This window comes from Heptranchias perlo, chromosome 4 (genome assembly GCF_035084215.1).
Source record: "Heptranchias perlo isolate sHepPer1 chromosome 4, sHepPer1.hap1, whole genome shotgun sequence".
In the NCBI taxonomy this organism is placed as follows: domain Eukaryota; kingdom Metazoa; phylum Chordata; class Chondrichthyes; order Hexanchiformes; family Hexanchidae; genus Heptranchias; species Heptranchias perlo.
The window spans coordinates 77900224-77926638 of NC_090328.1; the positions used below are offsets into that span (position 1 = coordinate 77900224).

Sequence of the window (26415 nt, forward strand, 5' to 3'; positions counted from 1 at the left end):
TCAACTTCTCAAGGGCAACTAGGGTTGGGCAATAAATGCTGCCCTTGCCAGCCCACATCCTGATACTGAATAAATAAATGCCTTTTCTTGTGTAGTATGTTAGTAAACCAATGTGCTGCACTATTTGGACAGCAGATAGGGAGGTAGAATTACCACTGGAGTGCCCTGATCTCCTGCCATGACCAACAGAAAATAGGCAGAAATGCTCAAAATTCAACATAAACAGCCATTTACGCCATTTTTCTGGGGCTTTTGCAATCTTCTGCCGAAGTTATGGTGGGAGATCGATGAACCCCTGCAGAAATTCCAGTCAAAACATTTATTGTAAGTCTGTTCACATATTTCTTTAAGTTAATATGTACATCTTTTTGCCGAAAAAGATCAGATGACTTGGTTTTTTGTTTCGAACACAGTAAATATATGAAGCTAAATTGACCGTTGAGCAAGCTTGAAATTCCTTTCCTTTCAGAAACTAGTTGAAAACATGATGAGGCCATCAGTCAAATCATGGTGCTGCTTCTTTATGTTTTATAAGAGAGCCTACAACCCAGAAGCATGCAAAACTAAGACTATCTGTTGTGCAAAGGGTTCTAGCTTGCTTAAGCAACAATCTTATGAACAGCAGACGAAAGGAAATGTTATCACAAAGCGAGTGACATTTCACCAGCAAAACTTTGAATTGCATTGTGGGAGTTCATTTGAATGACTTCTGTAATTTGAAAGGTCAGTTTACTTTTTCAGTTTGTGCTTGTATTGAAGTACGGCCAGCTGCAGCCGCCATATTAAGATTCAGTTATTTAGTAACTTTATCAACATGTAATACACACATTTTCAAGTACTGCACTCAAATTCAGAGTAATCTATTTGCACGCAAAGAATTTGCTGAAGGATTTGAGAATCATTTTGGAAAGAGTCACAGAATGTCTTGTATATGAGAAAGAAAAAGAGTAAAGTTGTAAATTGGAATGACATCATATATATTGCCACCATTGATCTGATTTTAAACTGAGGATAAAAGGAAATGGCATCAGGGAGGAAGTATGCATCATTTAGGCAGAGATCCCAATGTGATAATGGAGTAATAATAGAAATTGCCCAGTAGTCAGTCGGTTGCTACTGCCCTAGTTTGAACATATTTCTGCTCAGAGATGGCTTTCAGTGCCTTCATTGAAGCGTGGGTTGGAGCAAACTGGATGTTCAGCATACCAGCTGTACTAGTTCAGTGATTTGTGTCTTGAATTTGGGTGCAGTACTAATGGTGCAGTTCTAGATGCTCAAATGCAAATCTGTCACGTTTTGTGGCAGAAAAAGGTCAGTAGTGATCTCTTTAAGTAATATTTGTCTGTGTAAACCGTCGACCTAGTTTGCTGTGGTAATTCTGATGTTAGAATTGATGAATAGTCTTACAGTGCTGTTGTTTCAGGATATTAAAGTCATGGTTGCTCAAGCCTGTCCTTGTAGCAGCTGCAGTGAAGCTTCAAATGTGTGAGAACTGAAGGAGAGTTTTATGCATCACAGTGCTATGCACAGCCACATAACTGAAGTGTAATTTAACTCGCCAGTTCTTCCATTATGTGGTTGATCTTTTAGGTGTAGTTTCAATGCTTCATAATCAAAGGTTAGTCTATTTGAATCTTCTTTTGAAGTTTGGAGCATGCCATGTTTTTTTTCTCTCCAGGCAATTATTTCATTAGTAAAAGCTCTGAATATGAATTTTAAAAGGTAAGAATAAAGTATTGTAAAAATCACAGTATTTATTACCATTCTTTGAACAGAATAAATATTTCAAACCTTTGGGATATAAAGCTTCATTGTCTTTATATCAAATTTGTTAATTGTATAAACAGGGCGTGACTGAATTATATTGCATTTGTCAGAGAGATAATGGTGCTTTCTTCTATTTGCTGACTTATTGGCTGCTCATAAATGTTGTCCCCTTAAAATGTTACTTAATTTTATCTAATGGTTGGAATCTTCACAGATTTTGAAACAATTGCTGGCATTTGTATTACCTGAAACATTTGAATGTAGGCCTCGTTACTTAATGTAATGCAAACAGATATTTAAATAAAAATTAAATATGTGCTCATATTGTATGCTGTACAAACATTTGATCTAGACATCAAGATGTGTTTAAAGGGAACTTTGGAAAGTATCTTAGTACTTGCTGTTTTTTGGTTGCCACAGATAAAGTACACTAAGGACAGTTTGTTTTATATGGGTTCTCTATTTACTGAGGCTGCCATAAATCACAAATATCTATAGAAGTGTCTCCTGCATCATTAATGTTTTTAAATTTATTAGTTGGGAGGTTGACATGTATATTGACTAAAAAATGTAACGTGACTAAAGAATGTAATGTTGGTGCTGGGGTTTGATTAGCACAGTGACAGCATTTTTACTGGCACCGTATTTATGGTGCTTTAATGCATCTGAATATTGATTCATTTCCACTGGAATATTTGCTTGTAAAATAATCAGTTGGGACAGGCCTGCTTGTGGATTTTTGCAGGAGGGTATATTCAATCTAATTCCAGACTTCACTGATAAATTTAATATTCAATTTGCATAAGATGTGGTAATTTTCAGTCCTTATCTTTAAACATAACCTCTACTCAACCTTATGTACAATTTGGATCACCACCATCAGGAAAATAAAACAAGCAAAAATACTGCCTCTTTAAGATGCTCTTTTCGATGAGATGCTATTTTGCTCATGTGACGTTATACCTCTGCTATATATGAAGCCTCATTCTGGACTGGGCCTTTTTCCCCATCATTGTCAGCAGTCATTGCTATATTCTGTAGGAAAGGATAATGATCTGTGTTAACTGTTTTTGCTACATGGTAAAATAGTGTTTTGTGGTAATAGTTCTTGTAGTCTTACAAAAGTTTTTCAAAAGTTCAGCATAGTGTTGTCGAAATTTTGACCAAGTTTTAGAAAGTTACCAGTGTCATCGTCTTGGCCATTATGTGATTTGTTATATTTTGCCCTTTTGACTCATAAAGGCACAGGTTGATTATGCATATCTCTGGTCAACTCCACCTCCTGATTTCAGTATCTGTCATGGATCCTTCCTACTGGCCAAAATCCATAAGACCTGATTGCGCTGTCATTCAAAAGTATGAAGATCCCTCTGAATTCATCTAAAAGGCTCATCACAATCATTGGATTTGCTGAAAGACTACCCTACAAACAAGAATGTCGAAGTTCAATTTTTCCAATGCAAATGGAACTCAAGGTCTGGTTCTTCCATAAATCACACCTCCAGCTCTATGCCTGACAAGGAATTGCAGTTTGGAGGAGAGCATGTCTGATGAGAAATTGCAATTTGGTAGAGGTTAGGGACAAATGGGCCCTGCACCACAAAGCAATCCTAGTCATTTTTAATGAGTGACCCTACCCAAGGTAGACCTTATGGTGATCTACAGGAACAAGAGGTTGCCAAGGTTTGTGACAGGAAACACATCTGGGCTGTAGGTTCTCGAAGACTTATTAATCAGTAAGACAGGAGGTTTCACTATCTCTGCTTCCTCTTACACTTGGAAGTGTTCACAAGACCAGGTGAAGGAAACTACAGTGATTCTACCAATTCAAATTGGCTGAGGAAAACATGGATCTCAAAATTTCTAGCTTTAATCAATCCTGATTCAATTATAGCACAAGTTAAATGCAAAGTAAAGCTTCTTGTACCCTGAGTGCAGGTCAGGTCCAGAGCAGTGTTTTTATTTATACTCCCCAATGTTCTGAGCCTTAGAGGTCCAACAAAATATTTTTGTTGTTTAGATGGAATGGTGTGTTTGGCAAAGAAACTATTAAAAGCAGCTTTGTGCAAGGTATTGGTGCTCTACAATCATTAGAGGAATGCATAATAGTTGTTACCACACATGAGTGACAAAACTTTTCTTACTTATGTAATAAACATCATAAGAACTTTATTGTACACAAACTACTAGTTTATTTTGATTTGGTATAAAGTGCTGTTGTCAGTAAATGCTTAGGGAACTTGGTTTTTCATAGTCTATAAGAAAGACCCTTGCTTTTTTAAATTTCATATAATGCATCAGTTGTTCCCCAGGCATTCTCTAATTTCTTGCAGTGTTTATAATTCATCTTCTGTACCTGTGATTTTATCTGTGCGCATCTACGGTAACTGTGGACAGATCTTTTTTATTTTATTAGAGATACTTCTATTAATTTTTCTTTTCCTTTCTCTGAATCCACATAATACATGAAAGCATTAGTAAACCATGTTGAATAAAATGACCATAGGGATTTCTAAATATTCAAAAAGGCACCATCAGTGCAAATAGAGAAGGTGGCACTGGAAGTAAATAGATCCAACAGAAAAACCATGAGTATCTTCATCATTTATCTACAGGCTGTATAAGTTCCAAGAGGGATAGATAAATTTCTCAGCTAGTTCTGGAACTTCCACAGAACCTTCTAAAAATGCTTCCAAAGGATAGCATAAAAATGTTGTGTGTGGTCACATGAGCTGTGAAGGGTACGTTGGTTCCTCAGGTAGTTCTGGAGAAGTCTTAAGACTTCCCAAAATGGTCACCTTTGGGTGGTATATTGTCTGCTCAAAAGGATCCTGCACCTGCTGAAGCCAAAGACCAAGTCTGGGATCTTTCAGTAGTCAAGTGCCTGGAGTAGTAGGAGGATTTGGCTGAGAAGGCATGGTAGTGCTTTACATGGTAAACACAGTTTAGGTGAAGAATAACTAGACCAAACATTGTGACATGTGCACTTGACATTGTGGCCCTCAGACTTAAGGGAGCAAAAATGGCAATTGTGAGGGAATTGAAGGTAGAGGTGAGGGAGTGTTTGAGCAAGTCCTTTGGCAGGAGAATGTGTGGGGACAGGTAGTCTGTTTCTAAAAGAAGTGGAAAGTGCAGTTTTCTTATTTGAAGGTGAAATATGCTACTTCTCTGGTATATGGTATTTCAGCAGTTAGCAGTATTCTAAGTATATTTTGTTGATGGGAGTCTGAATTGCTAGATGTTTGCCTGAATATACCAAATTAAAAGCATCCAGGGTTACAAACAAAAAAGTCTGCTTTGTAAATATTTATATTATGATGATGAACCACCCAAACACAAGAACAGAATTGAAATTGTAAATGTTATGAGAGGTGCCAGCTTTTTCCCAGTTCAATTTCTATGTTGGACAATTAGGTTACAGAGCAGCTCTGTGGCATTCCCGTAATCTGTACCATCAAACCAATTTCATTGTATAATCCAGTATGACGAACAAATAGTGGATCTCTACAGGAGATAAAACGGATATTTATCTTATAAGGGAGATTTTCACTTCAGTTATATAGACAGGTGGAATATTTTGCTAAAAGTATTATGTTTGTTCTTTTAAATTGAGGTTTGCCAGATATGCAATTAAATAAAAAACATCCTTTTTTTTTCTTCCACTCCTGAAGATGAGGATAAGGAGCCCTCTGTACATCCCTAAGTAACTTCTTCATCTGTAAACTTAGGTATTCTTCCATGGGAAGCATCACGGCTGCTCCTGATCCTGTTCTTCTCTGATTTCCACACACATGCATTTTCCAGTAGGGGTTACTGGATAGCAATTAGGAGTGGGAATCTTGCCTGATTTTTCTGTTCCCTAACCATGGACACAGAGGCCAACCCAGCTGAGATCAGCCAACTGAGCCCAGACCAAGAATTGAACTTGGAACTTTCTAGTACCTTTACGTTGGACAGTACCCTTAACTACTAAACTATTGGGGGAACTAGAAAGAAAAGAGACCCAAGGGCTAGACATGCAGCTATTCTAACCAGAAACCCAGCTGATATTATGATGAGTTTTTAAACCTTTTTTTTTATTAACTACAAATAGTTTTATGTTTACTACTTGCCAATGGTAGAGGATTCAATGAGGGGAACATCCTAATTCATGTGTTTAATTTTTCACATTCATTCCACAGTTATCTCCTACTTCAAATTTAAACGTTGTCTAAATCAAACAAGGTATATTTTCTTCCAGTTGCTAATGTAAGTGAGAAGGGTGAGATTATAGAACAAGCTTCCCTGTTTTATACTTGCAATGACTTTTTATTAACTCTCATTACTGCCTAGAGAAAAATATACCAGCTGATGGCAACTCCAAATTTCTTAGACTTCTAACGAATTAATGAATTTGAACCCTGGTGATAGATCCATTTTATCTTGTTTAATGTTCAGATAGGACAGGCATTAGAACCATATTTGTTATTTTTTTCCCCAAAATTTGTATCTGAATTTTACTTATCTCAAGAAATAACAATGCTTAAATTTAAACAGCCACCTCACATTTCTTCTATTGAAAGAAAGTATAATTTTGTTGATGTACAGACAACTTTAGTTTTGTTAAGTTGGTAGAGCAAAAATCTAGAGAGTTTTTTTTGTGGGAACAAAACCCTCCAGTTAAATTGCTAGACATATTAGTAAATAGAGCAGTAGAATTTATTTCCTTGCGTTACTTCTAGGTTGGCCGAGAACCATGACCCATTGGACAATATGTGAAAGGTTTCCCCTTAATCTGTCATGACTATAGGTACTTAAGCACATTGATACTCCAAGCTAACCTCAGTATTTCGGAGTTCTGAGATCTACCTTTGTTTTCTACAATATTTTGATATCATTCTGTTTCTATGGCAGAGGCCTGGCTGGATGTCAGTAAGCTGCCTACCCACCCTCTTCAGAGGAATAGAGTGACATGGATGACCTAAAAAGAGGGGGGGAGGGGTGGGGAGGGGGAAGAAAAGCTAACCAAAGATAAAGTAATTCTTAAATAATTGGTTCTAAGTTGAGAAACCTGAAAAGCATTGTCATTTCTAAACATTGCAGTAAAATCTGAAGGTTACATTTTAACTATTTCACTAATGTCATCCTCGTTTTCCTTGCTATCGTAGCTTGTGTGTTGGCAGAGAAAAAGGCTTTTTGAGAGAGGAAAGAATGTGTTCTAGAATTAAATATTCCTGTTATCAGGATTACTGTTGAATTCTGTAATTGCATTGGAAAATACTTGTATTTGTGCTTGTCTTTTTTTAATTATAAAAATGATTTGGTATCTACTAAATACCTGGCACTTCTCAGTCAGAAAAAATATTTTAATTGTGAGCCAGCCTCTGACAAAATTTTATAAAATAGGGGAGTGGAGTTTACTCCATTGTACTTCTCTTAATTTCAACATTTGTTGTTGCTGCAATTATTTGTAAATATTTTAAGTCACTTACTTGTAATCGGAATAAAATTAAATTTACTTTTGGAATCTATCTATTCTCCTTATACTTGGTTTAGGAAGTAGCTCCTGAAGGGGAGTTAGTGGAGCTTATAATAAATAAAAATTTGCTTATCCATTTACCAATCACTATGCCCAGGGAGCAAAGTATAATAGCTTGGAGATTTTGTTTGCCCAGTGCTAATGGAAATTATGACCTTTATCTCTTGCACTTTTTTTCTACTTGTTAGTTTGTTTCAGGTTTGTAGTGTTGCATCCATGTAAACCATGTAAATCCATAAATGGGTAATACTGTAATACTCCAAATCGTTTTGTCTATTAAGCTTGAACTTTTTCAGAGGCTTTATGCTTCTGCTTTTTTGAAAAATATGTATGATAAAATTTCCACTCTTCCTCTTAACATTATTATAGTTATCTTGAGATATGGGCAACTCTTCAAGATAGTTTGGTTGGTGCAGGTGGTGTGAGAATTCTGTGCTACTGCTGTAGTGTTGACAGGTCTTGGAAACCAAAAACTAGTGCTCTTCAAAACTTCATTGCAAGATGAGTGCAAGTATGCACTATCATGCTTGAATGTAATCTTCTTGTTTTAAAAAAAACACAAATAAATTTACAAAGCTTTACTGATCTCATTTATTTTACACCTGGACTGTGGAAGAAAAAGGCCCATTAAACCACCAATGTGGAAGAGAAACCCGTGAGGGGCAGAATGATGTGCAGTTAAATGTGAACTGATGTGAGAATGTCTGGAAGCTAGGTTGGAATGTTGAATCTTTGCATTTCATTGCCATGCAACATAGTAAAATGCAGGCAACAATAGTGAATCCAGTTACAGCTTGAAAAATATCCTTTCCCCATAAGGATCAAAAAGATAGGGTGGGATTTACTGGTAAGCTGTTGGTGTACAGGAGAATGGGTTAACTTTAGAATGATGGTTCCTCTTTGAAGTGCCTTAAAAGGATAACCGTGTCAGTCATGTTAAATAATAAATCTGGCAACAACACTAGCATAAGTGATGCTACATCCCCGTATATGGGTACACAAAGAAAGTGCTGCTTCATAGTTGGCCTGTTCCTGGGTATATTATGTTGAATGTAGCGTGCAAAGCTCGTGCTTTGTAGCCATATCAAGGGCACCTGTTCCTGTCTTTAGATTATGGTATAAACAAATGTGAGTTGAATTAGAATGAAGGCAAAAGCTGAGCAGTGCAGCAGGGTATTGTTGAAAAATAATTTTATTTTATGTACAAGGGATCTTGCAATGACAAGTAACATTTTCTTTGAAATTAATCTATTAGATATAGTTTATGAGGATAAAATGCATTCAAATTCAGTATATCTAATCAGTAAAGAATTCAAAGTTGGATTTAAAGTTTACTTACAGTCAAGTTTGAATTGTGAAATTTGTTAAAATTTAAATGGCTGAATGGTATTTTTATTTTAAATAACTTGTAAATTATAGTGCTCATCACATTTACATACTGTATAACAACAGACTTTACTGTTCTCTCATCGTTCCTTTTTTATATTTCAGCTTTTGCAAGATCAGCTGGTTTTGCTCCTAGAATTGCTGTTGGAAGTGAAGTCCTTGTCTTCCCGAACACTGCAGCGGTTACAGAAGCAGTATTGCCTCAGGGAGCAGGATGCAGAGGTAATTCATTTACTGGCCCACTGAACTGTTTTGTCAACACTTGAAACACTATGCCAGAAGGAAAAAATGCAGTTCACAGAGCTTAAAACAGCAGTTGTGTGTTCATTTAGGCTGGAATAGTCAACATGCACTGTAAATAATCAGCTCCCATGTTTTGAAACATAAATAGGATGAAAAGTTTTGGAAGTCCTGTAATTTTTTTGGCAGGGAGGAAATCAACTCATCAAATTCTATCTGACTGATACAAAAGTTTTATGTAACATAGTTCAAAATCTTGATGTTTCTCACTAGTGCTTTATGAGTTATGCTGCAAAGTGTTACAAAATGTTAATGCAGCAACATTGTTTGTTTTCAGTACTGCAGCACTGTTATATTCCATTTGTAGAAGTAAAACCCTTTTTTCCAATAAGAAAATTAGTTTAACGTATTTCATAATACATTTTTTAAACCGCACACTTCAAAAGTACATCATTGGCTGCAATGTACTTTGGGACGTCCTGAGGTCATGATAGGTGCTATATAAATACAAGTTCTTCACTGTTAATTTCAAAAATCTATCTACCAGTACCCCACATCCTTCTCCTGTGCTGTTTCCTTAAATCTACCAGTATTCATCTCACATTTCCATTGTATATGCCCCTTTCCTACTCTCATCACCTTGCAATTGAAACATTAAATATTCACTTCTCATCAGCCCAATCCCTAATCTATCCAAATCCTTCTGTATTTGGGCCACTTCTCTGTTTTTAAAAAATGGAGAAGGAACTTGCATTTATATAGCACCTTCCATGCCCTCAGGATATGCCAGAGCACTTACCAGCCAATGAATTACTTTTGAAATATAAATCACTGTTGTTCTGTAGGCAAACGTGACAGCCAGTTTACACAACATGGTCCCACATACAGCAAATGAGATAAATTAGCATATAAATTTGGTGATGTTGGTTGAAGGAAGAATGTTGACCAGGTCACTGGAAGAACTCCCAGTTCCTCTTCAAACTAGTGCCATGGGATATTTTATGTCCACCTGACTAGGCAGACACAAGTTTAATTGCTCAACAAAAAGACAGTCCCTCCAACAATGAGAATTCACTCAGTCCTGTACTAGTTCAAGCCTAGATTATGTGCTCAAGCCCTAGGAGTGGGGTAAGAAGGCAAACAAGATTTTAGGCTGTACAACCAGAGGCATAGAACACGTTACAAAGGGTAATGGGGAGCTTGTCTATAGTTCAGCAGTCCTGGAATTCTGTGTCCCTTTATGGTCACAATGCTGTGGTGCAGATTAAACTTGTACTGGGGATTAGACACTGGAGGTACATATGGAGGAACAAAACTGAGAATGTTTGCATTACAGAAAAGTAGACTGAAAGGATACTTTATTGAAGTTTTCACTATTGTAAGAGTTACAGATAAACCGTTTGACATAACCACAAATTCTGTAACTAGGGCACTAGTTCAAGTTTTAACAGGAAAAATGAACAGAAAGTTTAGATTTAAAATTTAAATTTAAATTTTAGCTACTTCACACACAGGGTGTGAATGTGGAACAGACTGCCCAGGAAGACATTTGAGACAGAACAGACTGCCAATATATACAGCATCAGAGACACTGTAACTGATACTGTCAGCAAATTTATCAGGGAGCAAGTTTTGAAAGATATTGTTTTTTTTCGTTCTCGAGATGTGAATATTGCTGGCAAGACTGGAATTTATACCCTTTTGGGTATAGGAAAAAACATGAAAGTATATTTCTTTTTTGAACCTTTGGACTTGCTCAGTTCACTGACACCAGTCTCCTCCTGTCTGACATAAATCAACCTTATAGCCCAAGAAAAATTAAAGCCCTAATTTTAATCCAGCCCATCTGATGCAAATGGTAGACACCATTCACTTAGATTCCTGGTGGCATCAGGCTCCCACCAGAATTCCCGCTCACGCCCGCTGGCCCTGATGTCACTCCCTCCATTTTTGGGTGGGAGACAGTGCTGCACTATTCAAATGAGGCCCAGGCCTCATGCCCCTTCCCTACACTCACCTGACCCAAACGTGTCCCAAATTAAAATCAAGGCTTAAATTTGACTAATATTATTTGAGTGGTATTTGTTTTCATTTTTATGCATTGGACATTGCTGTACCATATGTGTGAGACCAAAATTTGGAATTCTTGATTGTCCATTAATTTTTATTATCCATTTGGAGTAGGCTGGGGTGGGTTTCTATTCAGTATGGTAGATATTGGAGATTCCATTACAAATAACCAACCCTTGGTTTGAGCAAGGTTTTTATGGACAATCCAGCTCAGCAACAAAGTGACTAAGCTCAATCAAGATTCCTGTTATGGATTTAATTCTTTATAGTCTGTGGTTGTTCACTGTGGGTGGACTAGAGATTAGGTCCACAAGATATGAAGGAGGCTGACAATAATAGCACAGTCACTGTGTTATCCACTGGTTATTTGTGCTGGCTATGATTGGATTGATGCAGTATATCGAGTTCATGCTGTCTCACTATTTATATGAATGATTTGGATGAAGGAGAAGACAGTTGTATATTCAAGTTTGCAGATGACATGAATCTAGAAGGCACAGTAAGTTGTGTAGATGCGAGCAGGAAGTTACAAAGGGACATAAACTGATTAAGTGACAGATGGAGTTCAATGTGGGGAAGTGTGAGGTAATTTATTTTGGATCCAAGGAAGATAAATTGGAATTGTTTCTTAATGGCATAAGGTTAGGAACTGTGGAGGAGAAAAAGGATTTGGATGTCCAGGTACATAAATCACTAAAAGCTAGTGCACAGGTACAAAAAGTAATCAAAAAGGCTTTATCTCAAAGCGGGTGGAATACAAAGGGGAGGATGTTGTGTTAATCATGGTGGACTTTAATCTACATATAGATTGGGCAAACTAAATTAGCACTAATACTGTGGAGGACGAATTCCTGGAATGTATACGAGATGGTTTTCTAGATCAGTATGTTGAGGAACCAACTAGGAAACAGGCTATTTTATATCTAGTATTGTGCAATGAGAAAGGGTTCATTAATAATCTTGTTGTAAAGGAGCCCTTAGGGAAGAGTGACCATAATATGATCGAATTCTTCATTAAGTTTGAAAGTGATGTAGTTCAATCCGAAACTAGGATCTTAAATCTAAACAAAGGAAACTACGAAGGTATGAGGCGCAAGTTGGCTGTGGTTGATTGGGGAACTACATTAAAAGGTATGATGGTAGACAGGCAATGGCTAGCATTTAAAGAATTAATACATAATTTGCAACAAATATATATTCCTTTAAGGCACAAAAACCCAACACGAAAAGTGGTCCAACCGTAGCTAACAAAAGAAATTAAAGATAGTATTAAATCAAAGGAAGAGGCATATAAAGTTACCTGAAAAGGCCTGAGGATTGGGAGGATTTCAGCATTCAGCAAAGGAGGACTAAGAAATTGATAAAGAAAGGGAAAATAGAGTATGAGAGTAAACAAGCGAGAAACATCAAAACAGACTGTAAAAGCTTCTATAGGTATGTAAAAAGGAAAAGAGTGGTGAAGGCAAATGTGGGTCCCTTATGACAGAGACGGGAGAATTTATAATGGGGAATAAGGAAATGGCAGAGAAATTAAACAAATACTTTGGGGCCGATTTTCGGGTGATGGGGCGGGGGGGCTCCGAAAATCGTTAAATGCTGAGCCCGGCCCCAACCTGCTGACTTCCAGGTAACCCACTGACTTCCGGGTAACCCGCTGACTTCCGGGTTCCCAGTGGCGCGTCCAGGTGTGCGCCGCCTCCCAAATGCGGGAGTCCCACCAGCAATTAAAGCCGGCGGGATGATAATTTGCATAGTTTCTCCGATAGTTAAGGTACTTGAACTACTTGATTGACTAGACGTTTTGGCAGGGGTGCGATTTTGAAGGATGCTCAGCGTGTTTCCTACGCTGTGGGTGACATTCCCTGTTGCAACCAACATGTTTCAGCCAGCAGCCAGTGGGAGACGCAAATGCTTATTTGACAGGTGGGGAGAAAACCTCATTTATTGCAGCAGGGCATTCTTCAGACAAAGTTTTGGTTGCAAGACCTTTGTGTTTTCACTCAAAATTCTTAATTTCCACCCACAACTCTGCTGTGCAAACATATTTACCCACTTTGTGGACCCCCTCAAACTCTCACCGTCAGGATGGGTGGCGCCATGGCTGCATTCACCACTTCATCCGAGGACGAGCAACATCACCAGCCTTGCCAGGCACGGTGTCCACCTCCGCCATGTGGAGCTCCACAACACAGTGCTGCATCACAGGCATCTGCACGAGAGCACGGAGGGCAACAACACAGAGGGCGACATCGCAGGAGGCACTACCCTTGCAGCAGGGTCTACAGACCAAGGCTCAGCTTCCTGGACCTCTCTGAGGAGCAGTGCACACGGAGGCTCGAAGTCATTCACCAGGTAGTCGCAGACATCTGCAGCCTCCTTCATGCCGTGCTGCTCCCGGTTGGGCCGAGCAGCATCCCCTTGCCTGTCGCTGTCAAAGTCACCACTGCCCTCAACTTCTTCGCCTCCGGATCATTCCAGGGTGCCACCAGGGACATCGCCAGGGTCTCCCCATTGTCTGCACACAAGTGCATAAGGCAGGTCACCGACGGCTTGTTTCACAGGGCTTCACGCTACATCAACTTCCCCATGGACGACCTCAGCCAGACGGAAAGGACAGTGGGATTCCAGGCTGTGGCTGGCTTCCCACGGGTGCAGGGTGTAATCGATTGCACCCATACAGCAATATGAGCTCCTCCACATGAGCCAGGACTGTAAATCAACAGGAAGGGTTGTCACTTCATCAACACTCAACTCGTTTGTGACCACCGCAAGATATTCCTTCACGTGTGCGCCAGATACTCTGGCAGCTGCCACGATTCCTTCATCCTCCGGGAGTCCAAAATCCGCCCTTCTTCCATGCACCGAACACCCGTAACGGCTGGCTCCTCGGGACAAGGTCTACTCCCTGCACACGTGGCTTATGACACCTCCGAGGAACCCCACCGCCAAGCAATGATATAACGACAGCCACATCGCTACTAGGTCTACAATTAAGCATGCTAAAGGGCTGCTCAAGATGTAGTTCAGGTGCTTTGATCGTTCTGGGGGAGCGCTTCAATGCGCACCAGACAGAGTGGGACACATTATAGTCGTGTGTTGTGCCCTGCACAACATGGCAATAGAGAGGGGTGTCGCTTGAGGAGGTCCCCCATCTGCCACCCACATCGAGGAGGAGCAGGAGCAACCCATGGGCAGAACAGCGGCTCACCTGGCTGCTCGTGAGGCCAGGGAGTCACCTGATATGTGAACGATTCTCCTAACATCAGACAGTGTGAGGAGTCCATTCCTCACCACCTGGATAGAGCAGCGACCACACCAGCTCCCCCGCCACCCACCCCGTACAAAACCGTCCTGCAACTACACATACGCCCACTGTAGAGCGACCCAATGGGTGGCATCAAGTGTGGGCGTTCATGGTGAACCTCATGAAAGGGCCTTATTACAGAAGCCAGTCAAGCATGGCCAAGATGTGGCAGTAGTGGTGACAATAGTTGCTCTTGTTCATGCCCTGACCGATTAGTTGCTTTGGGCCTATGCCCTCTGGGTTTTGGTTCCTGTGAGGGCCTCTCCAAAGACTGCTCCTGCTGCACCTGTGCAGGGACAGACTCGGCCACCTGGAGAGGAGGCAGCATTGCGGGTACTGGTTGAGAGAGGGGCAACGGGTGAGATGTGGGGGCGCTTTGAGTGGTGTCCCCACTTCCATGTCCCCTTTCGCCATCATCCCTCCCCTGGGCCAGGCCCACACCACTCCTACCACTCTGCTGGACGACAGTTTGGAGGACGTGTGAAGCCTTGTAAGGCCAGTGCGAGAGGCTAGCCTTACCTCCATCGCTGACATTGCCGCACTTACCCGCGACACTATCTCAGAGATGCCCTCACGTCCCTGTGACAGTATCTGAGATTCCCTCCTGTACCTGTGCCACCATTCCACTCATGCAGGAGTTGGATTCCTCCATCCTCTGTGCGATTGTGGAGAGTGCACATAAGAACATAAGAAATAGGAGCAGGAGTAGGCCAATCGGCCCCTCGAGCCTGCTCCGCCATTCAATAAGATCATGGCTGATCTGATCCTAATCTCAAATCTAAATTCATGTCCAATTTCCTGCCCGCTCCCCATAACCCCTAATTCCCTTTACTTCTAAAACTGTCTATTTCTGTTTTAAATTTATTTAATGATGTAGCTTCCACAGCTTCCTGGGGCAGCAAATTCCACAGACCTACTACCCTCTGAGTGAAGAAGTTTCTCCTCATCTCAGTTTTGAAAGAGCAGCCCCTTATTCTAAGATTATGCCCCCTCGTTCTAGTTTCACCCATCCTTGGGAACATCCTTACTGCATCCACCCGATCAAGCCCCTTCACAATCTTATATGTTTCAATAAGATCGCCTCTCATTCTTCTGAACTCTAATGAGTAGAGTCCCAATCTACTCAACCTCTCCTCATATGTCCACCCGCTCATCCCCGGGATTAGCTGAGTGAACCTTCTTTGTACTGCCTCGAGAGCAAGTATGTCTTTTCTTAAGTATGGACACCAAAACTGTATGCAGTATTCCAGGTGCGGTCTCACCAATACCTTATATAACTGCAGCAATACCTCCCTGTTTTTATATTCTATTCCCCCTAGCAATAAAAGCCAACATTCCGTTGGCCTTCTTGATCACCTGCTGCACCTGCATACTAACTTTTTGATTTTCTTGCACTAGGACCCCCAGATCCCTTTGTACTGCAGTACTTTCCAGTTTCTCGCCATTAAGATAATAACTTGCTCTCTGATTTTTCCTGTCAAAGTGCATAACCTCACATTTTCCAATATTGTATTGCATCTGCCAAATCTCCGCCCACTCACCCAGCCTGTCTATATCCCCCTGTAGGTTTTTTAAGTCCTCCTCACTCTCCACTTTCCCTCCCATCTTTGTATCATCTGCAAACTTTGATATGTTACACTCGGTCCCCTCCTCCAAATCGTTAATAGATTGTAAAGAGTTGGGGACCCAGCACCGACCCCTGCGGTTGCCAGTCCGAGAATGAACCATTTATCCCAACTCTCTGCTTCCTGTTAGATAACCAATCCTCCACCCATGCCAGAATATTACCCCCAATCCAGTGATTCTTTATCTTGAGCAATAATCTTTTATGTGGCACCTTGTCGAATGCCTTCTGGAAGTCTAAATACACTACGTCCACTGGTTCCCCTTCATCCACTCTGTACGTTATGTCCTCAAAGAACTCAAGCAAATTTGTCAGACATGACTTCCCCTTCGTAAAGCCATGCTGACTTTGTCCTATTAAATTATGTTTATCCAAATGTTCCGCTACTGTCTCCTTAATAATAGACTCCAAAATTTTACCCACCACAGATGTTAGGCTAACTGGTCTATAATTTCCAGCCTTCTGCCTACTACCCTTTTTAAATAAGGGTGTTACATTAGCAGTTTTCCAATCTGCTGGGACCTTTGCCGAGTCTAGAGAATTTTGGAAAATTATGACCAAAGCATCCACAATCCCCACTGCCACTTCCCTCAAGACCCTCGGATGTAAGCCATCAGGTCCAGGGGATTTATCCGCCTTGAGTCCCATAATTTTACTGAGTACCAATTCCTTAGTGATTTTAATCGTATTTAGCTCCTCCCCACCTCGAGCCCCCTGTTTGTCCAGTGTTGGGATATTCTTAGTGTCCTCTACCGTAAAGACTGAAACAAAATATTTGTTCAGCATTTTTGCCATCTCCATGTTTCCCACCATTAATTTCCGGGTCTCATCCTCTAAAGGACCTACGTTTGCCTTAGCCACCCTTTTTCTTTTTATATAACTGTAGAAACTCTTGCTATCTGTTTTTATATTTTTTGCTAATTTATTTTCATAATCTATCTTCCCTTTCTTAATCAATCCTTGAGTTACTTTTTGCTGTCTTTTGAAGACTTCCCAATCTTCTATCCTCCCACTAAGTTTGGCTACCTTATATGTCCTTGTTTTTAGTCGGATACTGTCCTTAATTTCTTTACTTAGCCACGGATGGCTGTCATTTCTTTTACACCCTTTTTTCCTCAGTGGAATATATATTTTTTGAAAGTTGTAAAATAACTCCTTGAATGAACACCACTGCTCATGTACCGTCTTACCCTTTAATCTATTTTCCCAGTCCACTTTAATCAATTCCGCTCTCATACCATCATAGTCTCCTTTATTCAAGCTCGGTACGCTTGTTTGAGAACCAACCTTCTCACCCTCTAATTGGATATGGAATGTAACCATGTTATGGTCACTCATTCCAAGGGGATCCTTAACTAGGACATTATTAATTAATCCTGGCTCATTACACAGGACCAGGTCCAAGGTTGCTTTCCCCCTTGTAGGATCAGTTACATACTGCTCAAGAAATCCATCCCGAATACACTCAATAAACTCTTCCTCAAGGCTGCCCTGCCCAATTTGATTTGTCCAGTTAATATGATAGTTAAAATCCCCCATAATTATAGCTGTTCCCTTATTACATGCCCCGACTATTTCCTGATTCATACTTCTTCCAGCAGAGTTGCAACTATTAGGAGGCCTATATATTATGCCCACTAGTGTTTTTTCCCCTTATTATTCCTTATCTCTACCCAAACTGTTTCATTATCCTGATCCTTTGTCCCAATATCATTTCTCTGTATTACAGTGATTCCTTCCTTTATTAACATAGCCACCCCACCTCCCCTTCCTTCCTGCCTGTCCTTCCTGATTGTTAAATACCCTGGCATATTTAATTCCCAGTCGTTGTCACCCTGCAGCCATGTTTCTGTAATGGCCACAAGATCATACCCATACGTAGTTATTTGTGCCGTTAACACATCCATTTTGTTACGAATGCTACGTGCTTTCAGATAAAGAACTTTTATATATGTTTTGTGACACTTAGTTCCTGCTATTTCCTTTTTTAACACTTTACCTTTTACTCCATACCTTCTGTCACTTCCTGACATGCTTTCCTCTGTTTCCCTGCTCAGGTTCCCAACCCCCTGCCACAGCTTCGATGCTGGGTTAATCGCCTTACGCTTTCTAGTTTTTATTTTATCTGTCGTGCCTAAAGTACACTTTCTTTCCGCTGCTCTACGCTTTTCCCTCTCACTTGTTCTTGAACAACTGTTTGTACTATTTGTATTGTAGATTTCCCCTGGGTCTTCCCCTCTCTTGCTGCTCTCAATTTTATTCCCTTCTGACTCCCTGCTCAGGTTCCCATCCCCCTGCCACTCTAGTTTAAACCTTCCCCATGAGCACTAGCAAACACCCCCGCGAGGACATTGGTCCCGGTCCTGCTCGGGTGTAACCCGTCACGCCTGTACAGGTCCCACCTTCCCCAGAACCGGTCCCAATGTCCCAGGAATCTAAATCCCTCCCTCCTACACCATCCCTGCAGCCACGCATTCATCCTGTCTATTCTCCTGTTCCTATACTCACTAGCACGTGGCACCGGTAGTAATCCTGAGATCACTACCTTTGAAGTCCTGCTTTTTAATTTATCTCCTAACTCCTTAAATTCGCCTTGCAGGACCTCATCCCTTTTTTTACCTATGTCGTTGGTACCAATATGGACCACGACAACTGGCTGTTCACCCTCCCCCTCCAGAATGCCCTGCAGCCGCTCCGTGACATCCTTGACCCTAGCACCGGGGAGGCAACATACCATCCTGGAGTCACGTTTGCGGCCGCAGAAACGCCTATCTGTTCCCCTTACAATTGAATCCCCCATCACTATAGCCCTGCCACTCTTCTTCCTCCCCTCCTGTGCAGCAGAGCCACCCGTGGTGCCCCGAACCTGGCTCTTGCTGCATTCCCCTTATAAGCACGTGGCACCTGTTCCAGCACCTCGTAAATGTGCTGCTGCCCCTTGATCATTCTCCTTTTAAAGGATGGTCCCCAGGATTCAGCATCTGTGTCCAGCTGAGCAGAGCCTGGAGAGGAGTGCACCCACCGATGCGGACTCTCCACAGCCGCCCCTGCCACTAGTGTCTGCTGGTGCTCACGTGTGTGGTAACTCACCACGTGCGACCCCAACTAACTGCGGACTGGGACCCTCCGAGGTGTGTATCTGTGCTCGCTCAGATGTGATGGTGCATCCTCAGAGGCCAGCAGGTCCTCTGAGGAATCACCCTCTGCCGTCACAGTGGTCGCTGAAGACCCTGTAAGAGAACAAAAAGCAATATTAAGCATTATCACAGATGTGTCATGTTGCGACGAGCATACTGAGGTGCCGAAGATGGCAAGGCATGTTAACATCAATTCATATTCACACACAATATGAATTGATGTTAACATGCCTTGCCATCTTCGGCACCTCAGTTCTGTCACCAGACGTTTGTCGGATGCCAATCTCGGCATCCCTGATGGACAGGCACTTGAGGGTGCAGCTCAGCTTCAGCGCCTCATGCTCCGCCTCTGTGAGGACGACTACCTGTTGCAGCCCCCCTCTGGTCCTCGCCATCTCCCATGCATTCTGGGCTCTCTTCTCCTATAAGGGGAGAAAGTACAGACGCATGAGTGAGTGAGTGATGGTGACGTGGCCAACCGATGAATGCATTGGTTTGTGAAAGAGATGCGACTGTGAAAGAGATGCATCGGAGGGTGAGTATGAGACAGAGCCATGATATTGTATGAGGATTGGGTTGTGTGATAGTGGTGGGGTGACACTTGGGGAGGTGAGGAAGTGCTGAGGAAGTTGCAGGTAAGTTGAGGATGAGGTTTGAGTGGGTGTGAGGAGTGATGTGATAGAGTAGTGTTGGCAGTGCAGAATGAGTTGGGGGGGGTGGGGCGGTGATGTGGAAGACGGGATGTTGGAGAATGAGTCAGTGTGCTCACTTTGGCTGACCTAGTTAGGTCATTGAAGCGCTTCCTGCACTGGATCCAGGTGCGGGAGATGTTGCTACTGCTGGTGACCTCCTCTGCCACCTCAAGCCAAGCCTTCTTGGTGGCAGAGGCAGGCCACTTCCTCCTGCCCATTGGGTAGAAGACATTCCTCCTCCTCCTCCTCACCCCATCCAGTAGCACCTGGAGTGAGGCATTGCTAAATCTTGGAGCAGCCTTTCCCCTGGGCTGCTCCATTGTGCTGTGTGGGTTTTGATCCAAGAGCAGCCATTGGAGGACTGCCCCTTTAAATAGAGCTCCCCCAGCTGACAGTCTGTAATGAGGGTGCGCGGTCCGCCCGCTGCGCAGCTTTCGGACGGCAAACCCGGAAGCCACGTTAAGTGGCTCCTATTGACCTGCTATCGCGTGGGAAACAGACAGATTTTATTGGGCGGGTTACCCATTTGCACCCCCCCCCCTGCCCCCACTGCCATCCCGCCTCCCCTCTAATATCAGGGCCTTTATGTCTGTCTTCATGGAAGAAGACAGAAAAAACCTCCCAGAAATACGAGAGAACCAAGGGTCTGGCAAGAATGAGGAACTGAAAGAAATTACTATTAGTAAAAAAATAGTACTAGAGAAATTAGTGGGACTGAAAGTCAATAAATCCCAAAGACCTGATGATCTACATCCCAGGGTTTTGAAAGAGGTGGCTATAGAGATAATGGATGCATTGGTTGTCATCTTCCAAAATTCTATAGGTTCTGGAATGGTTCCTGCAGATTGGAGGGTGGCAAATGTAACCCCACTATTTAAGAAAGGAGGGAGAGAGAAAACAGGGAACTACAGACATCATGACATCAATAGTAGGGATAATGCTAGAATCTATTGTAAAGGATGTAATAACAGGACACTTAGAAAATAATAATAGGATTTGGCAGAGTCAACATGGATTTATGAAAGGGAAATCATGTTTGACAAACCTATTGGAGTTCTTTGAGGATGTAACTAGTAGAATAGATAAGAGGGAACCAGTGGATGCGGTATATCTGGATTTTCAGAAAGCTTTCGATAAGGCCCCACACAGGAGGTTGGAGAACAAAGTTAGAGCACATGGAATTGGGGGTAATGTACTGGCATGGATTGAGAATTGGTTAACAGACAGAAAACGGAGAGTAGGAATAAACGGGTCTTTTTCAGGTTGGCAGAATGTGACTAGTGGTGTACCGCAGGGATCAGTGCTTGGGCCGCAGCTATTACAATCTATATCAATGATATGGATGAGGGAACCAAATGTACTATTTCCAAGTTTGCTGATGACTCAAAACTAGGTGGGAATGTGAGTTGTGAGGAGGATGCAAAGAGGCTTCAAGGAGATATAGACAGGCTAAGTGAGTGGGCAAGAACATGGCAGATAGGAACAGGAGTAGGCCATTCAGCCCCTCGTGCCTGCTCCGCCATTTGATAAGATCATGGCTGATCTGTGATCTAGCTCCATATACCTGCCTTTGGCCCATATCCCTTAATACCTTTGGTTGCCAAAAAGCTATCTATCTCACATTTAAATTTAGCAATTGAGCTAGTATCAATTGCCGTTTGCGGAAGAGAGTTCCAAACTTCTACCACCCTTTGTGTGTAGAAATGTTTTCTAATCTCGCTCCTGAAAGGTCTGGCTCTAATTTTTAGACTGTGCCCCCTACTCCTAGAATCCCCAACCAGCGGAAATAGTTTCTCTCTATCCACCCTATCCGTTCCCCTTAATATCTTATAAATTTCGATCAGATCACCCCTTAATCTTCGAAACTCTGGAGAATACAACCCCAATTTGTGTAATCTCTCCTCGTAACTTAATCCTTGAAGTCCGGGTATCATTCTAGTAAACCTACACTGCACTCCCTCCAAGGCCAATATTTCCTTCCGAAGGTGCAGTGCCCAGAACTGCTCACAGTACTCCAGGTGCGGTCTAACCAGGGCTTTGTATAGCTGCAGCATAACTTCTGCCCCCTCGTACTCCAGTCCTCTAGATATAGAGGCCAGGATATAATGATATAAAGGCAGATGGAATATGATGTGGAAAAATGTGCAGATATTCACTTCGGTAGGAAAAACAGAAATGCAGAGTATTTTTTAAATATGCAGTTGGGAAACGTTGATGTTCAAAGGGACCTGGGTCTCCTTGTACAGGAGTCACTGAAAGCTAACATACAGGTGCAGCAAGCAATTAGGAAGGCAAATGGTATGTTGGCCTTTATTACAAGAGGATTTGAGTACAGGAGTAAAGATGTCCTCCTGCAATTATATCGGGCCTTGGTGAGACAGCACCTGGAGTATTGTGTGCAATTTTGGCCTCCTTACCTAAGAAAGGATATACTTGCCATAAAGGGAGTGCAACATAGGTTCACCAGACTGATTGCTGGGATAGAATCATAGAAGTTTACAACATGGAAACAGGCCCTTCGGCCCAACATGTCCATGTCGCCCAGTTTATACCACTAAGCTAGTCCCAATTGCCTGCACTTGGCCCATATCCCTCCATACCCATCTTACCCATGTAACTGTCCAAATGCTTTTTAAAAGACAAAATTGTACCCGCCTCTACTACTGCCTCTGGCAGCTCGTTCCAGACACTCACCACCCTTTGAGTGAAAAAATTGCCCTTCTGGACCCTTTTGTATCTCTCCCCTCTCACCTTAAATCTATTTCCCCTCGTTATAGACTCCCCCACCTTTGGGAAAAGATTTTGACTATCTACCTTGTCTATGCCCCTCATTATTTTATAGACTTCTATAAGATCACCCCTAAACCTCCTACTCTCCAGGGAAAAAAGTCTCAGTCTATCCAACCTCTCCCTATAAGTCAAACCATCAAGTCCCGGTAGCATCCTAGTAAATCTTTTCTGCACTCTTTCTAGTTTAATAATATCCTTTCTATAATAGGGTGACCAGAACTGTACACAGTATTCCAAGTGTGGCCTTACTAATGTCTTGTACAACTTCAACAAGACATCCCAACTCCTGTATTCAATGTTCTGACCAATGAAACCAAGCATGCCAAATGCCTTCTTCACCACCCTATCCACCTGTGACTCCACTTTCAAGGAGCTATGAACCTGTACTCCTAGATCTCTTTGTTCTATAACTCTCCCCAATGCCCTACCATTAACGGAGTAGGTCCTGGCCCGATTCGATCTACCAAAATGGCGGGATTGTCGTATGAGGAGAGATTGAGTAGACTAGGCCTGTATTCTCTAGAATTTAGAAGAATGAGAGGTGATCTCATTGAAACATAGAAAACTCTTACAGGGCCCGATAGGGTAGATGCAGGGAGGATGTTTCCCCTGGCTGGGGAGTCTAGAACCAGAGGTCACAGTATCAGAATAAGGGGTAGGCCATTTAGGACTGAGATGAGGAGAAATTTCTTTACTCAGAGGGTGGTGAATCTTTGGAATTCTCTAGCCCAGAGGGCTGTGGAGGCTCAGTCATTGAGTACATTCAAAACAGAGATCGATAGATTTCTAGATATTAAAGGCATCAAGGGATATAGGGATAGTGCAGGAAAATGGCGTTGAGGTAGAAGATCAGCCATGATCTTGTTGAATGGCGGAGCAGGCTCGAGGGGTCGGATGGCCTACTCCTGCTCCTATTTCTTATGTTCTTAAGTTGGTCAGACTTCATCTGGAGCACTGCATTTAATTTTGGGCACCACATCTCAGGAAGGATATATTGGCCTTGGAGGGGGTACAGTGCAGAGTCAATAAAATTATACCAGGTGTTAAAAGGTTTAATTACGAGGACAGGTCACATAAACTTGACTTGTATACCCTTGAGTTTGGAATGTTGAGGGGCTATCTACTTGAAGGCTTTAAAATGATAAAGGAATTCGATAGAGAATCTACAAAGAAGCTATTTTCCCTGGGGGGGAATCCAGAACAAGGAAGCACAATCTTAAAATTAGAGTCACTCCATTCAGGCATGAAATCAGAAAGCAGGTTTTCACACAATGGGTAGTGGAAATCTGGAACACTGTTCCCCCAGAAAGCTGTGGATACTGGGTTAATTGATATTTCAAGACTGAGATCAACATTTTTATTAGGTAAGGATATTAAGGGATATGAATCAAAGGCAGGTAAATGGAGTTGGGGTACAGATCAGCCATGATCTAATTGAATGGTGGGACAGGCTCAAGGGGCTGAATGGCCTAATCCTGTTCCTATGTCTCAATATCTGTTAGTTGCCATGGTTGTAAGTGGCATTCCTGTTACTTTTTGTACTTATTGAATGTCTCTGTTAGAAATGCATCCCAGAATAATGACGTTATGGAGTGAGGACATCAAGGGCAATTGTTTTCACACTTAGGCCAGTTGATCAATCTGGATCATTTGGAATCGGCAGATTGCAGAAGTCTTGGGGGCAGGAGCAATATCTTGTTATCTTATGACAGAGAAGGAGCATAATCTGTCATTAAAAAGGTAGTGGTTGCACATCTTCCATATTCACCACATTCCCAATGGTTGTGTTTGTGCTTGCTGTCAGTACTTTTAAAATAAAAATAGTATTAATGACAGCTAAAAATAGTGCTATTACAATGCGGTTATTGTGGAATAGTATCACAGGAGGGCATAATAAGATTATTATTTTGCAGTTGTGAGGCAATTAGGTATTATTTAGATGAGAGTGTAGGATCACAGCAAATATTGGGAAAGCATGGCACATTTTCCATGATTTTCCATCCGTTGATCCCATCTGCGTTTCCAACTATGTCCTCCGAACAGAGCACCAAAACATGCATTTGTAAAATAAGCCCCGATATATTTTGTACAGGTCTGGATTTTTATCGAATCTTTTCATTTAATAGTCTAACATTGTTTCCCATAAGCGGACCATATTCTCATACATTTCAGAAGGCTGAACAGGCTGGGGCGCTTTTCTCTAGAAAAGAGAAGGCTGAGGATGACTGATAGAGGTCTTTAAAATTATGAAAGGGGTTTGATAGGGTAAACTTAGAGAAGATATTTCCACTTGCGGAGGAGTCCAAAACTAGGGGCCATAAATATAAGATAGTCATTAATAAATCCAATAAAGAATGCACGAGAAACTTCTTTACCCAGAGAGTGGTGAGAATGTGGAACTTGCTACCATATGGAGTGGTTGAGGCGAATAGAATAGATGCATTTAAGGGGAAGCTATATATGTACATGAGGGAGAAAGGAATAGAAGGGTATATCAATAGGGTGAGGTGAAGTAGGGTGGGAGGAAGCTCGTGTGGAGCATAAACAGCGGCATAGACCAGTTGAGCTGAATGGCTTGTTTCTGTGCTGTACATTCTATGTAATTCAATGTACTTTTCCAAGCTTTGTCCTGTCCTCACAAAGGTGCCTACCTGAAGGATTAAAAAATACCCTACTTGCAGTAATTTTACTGAATTTAATGTAATCTGTGCATCGCTACCAAACTCTCTTCAAAATACTGGATCAAAGACCAGAGGTTTTCAGAGTATAATTAAATTAAATAGTAGTATTAAAAACAAAAATCAGCAAATAATAAGTACATTTATAAACATACATGCACTGAGAAAGTCTAGAATGGATCAGTTATCCTTTGTAGGAAAAGCTTCTGATTTGTGCAAGTTTTACAAATTTCTATTTACTAACAAATTCAGCTTGTTATCTTGAAGATCTTCTATATCGACATACTGTGCCTGCTTATGTAGTTCCACATCTTTTTGTTGATTGCTGCTGTGCATGTTTAGCATTGAGTCTAGTAAGACTCCTAGGTCTGTTTCAGCTTCATCCGTGGCTATATCACCACCATTCATGCAGTAAGTGTGTTTATCGTAAATCATTTTTATTTTGCTTCATGGTCTGCCTGCCTCTTACATCTTTTTTCAACAATTTCCCCACCGGTGGCCCCCAATTGTTTGTTCTTGTAGTATTCCCCTTCCCCCAAAATTCTAAAGTATTCCTTTTGATCAACCGTCTGGTTGACTCATTCTGATGAGTTTTTCACAAACACTTCATGTGCATGCTGAGTGCCAACAGCTTGCTCATGGATGTATTGAAAAGTTAGAGCAAATGCTGTGGTCATCTGTTTTAAATGCCTTTCCCGATGTACTATATTTCCTGTTGCTCGCAGTACAGATTCTGGTAAGAGAGTAAAAATTAATAAGAAAAAAAGGAGAGAAAATAAATGCCGATCAGCCTGTTGTGTATTTGCAGTTTCTTTATTTCTGATTTCCAGCATTGGCAGGGTTTTTTCTTTTTATTTTATGAAATAACATTGTTGCATGCTGGTTGATAGAGTTGGTGCATGGTGATTTGGTATTTGTAGACTATGAAGATGCTACAAGAAAAGTTAGAGATAAGAGAAGGCCATTCTGTCATGAAAGCTGATCCCTCCAGTACATTAACTTTCCCATCAATATATATGGATCGGTTGCCTTCTTTGGTAGATTCTGCCAAACATTTATCAGTTCTTCCTGATGTGTGTTCTAAAGTTTATTTTTGAACATAATTTGCATATATGTCCTGAGTTAATGTCTTATATGCTTCAAGGAGGTCACCCCTGTTAGAAATATTATTGATGTGGAGATATTAATAATATTATTATTATTAATAAT

General features: G+C 41.4%; 1 protein-coding gene across 5 annotated transcripts in view; it reads left to right on the forward strand.

Annotated features, from left to right (window-relative positions):
• Positions 1–26415, forward strand: part of aopep (aminopeptidase O (putative)) — a 260440-nt gene that overhangs the window by 197875 nt on the left and 36150 nt on the right. For 4 of the 5 annotated variants that reach the window (XM_067983185.1, XM_067983186.1, XM_067983187.1 and 1 more), the window contains one exon: positions 8777–8893. In XM_067983185.1, the coding sequence (XP_067839286.1) occupies positions 8777–8893 (117 nt within the window). Of the gene's footprint in view, positions 1–8776; positions 8894–26415 lie in introns of those variants that run through there. The other variant, XM_067983189.1, reaches the window with a different exon arrangement.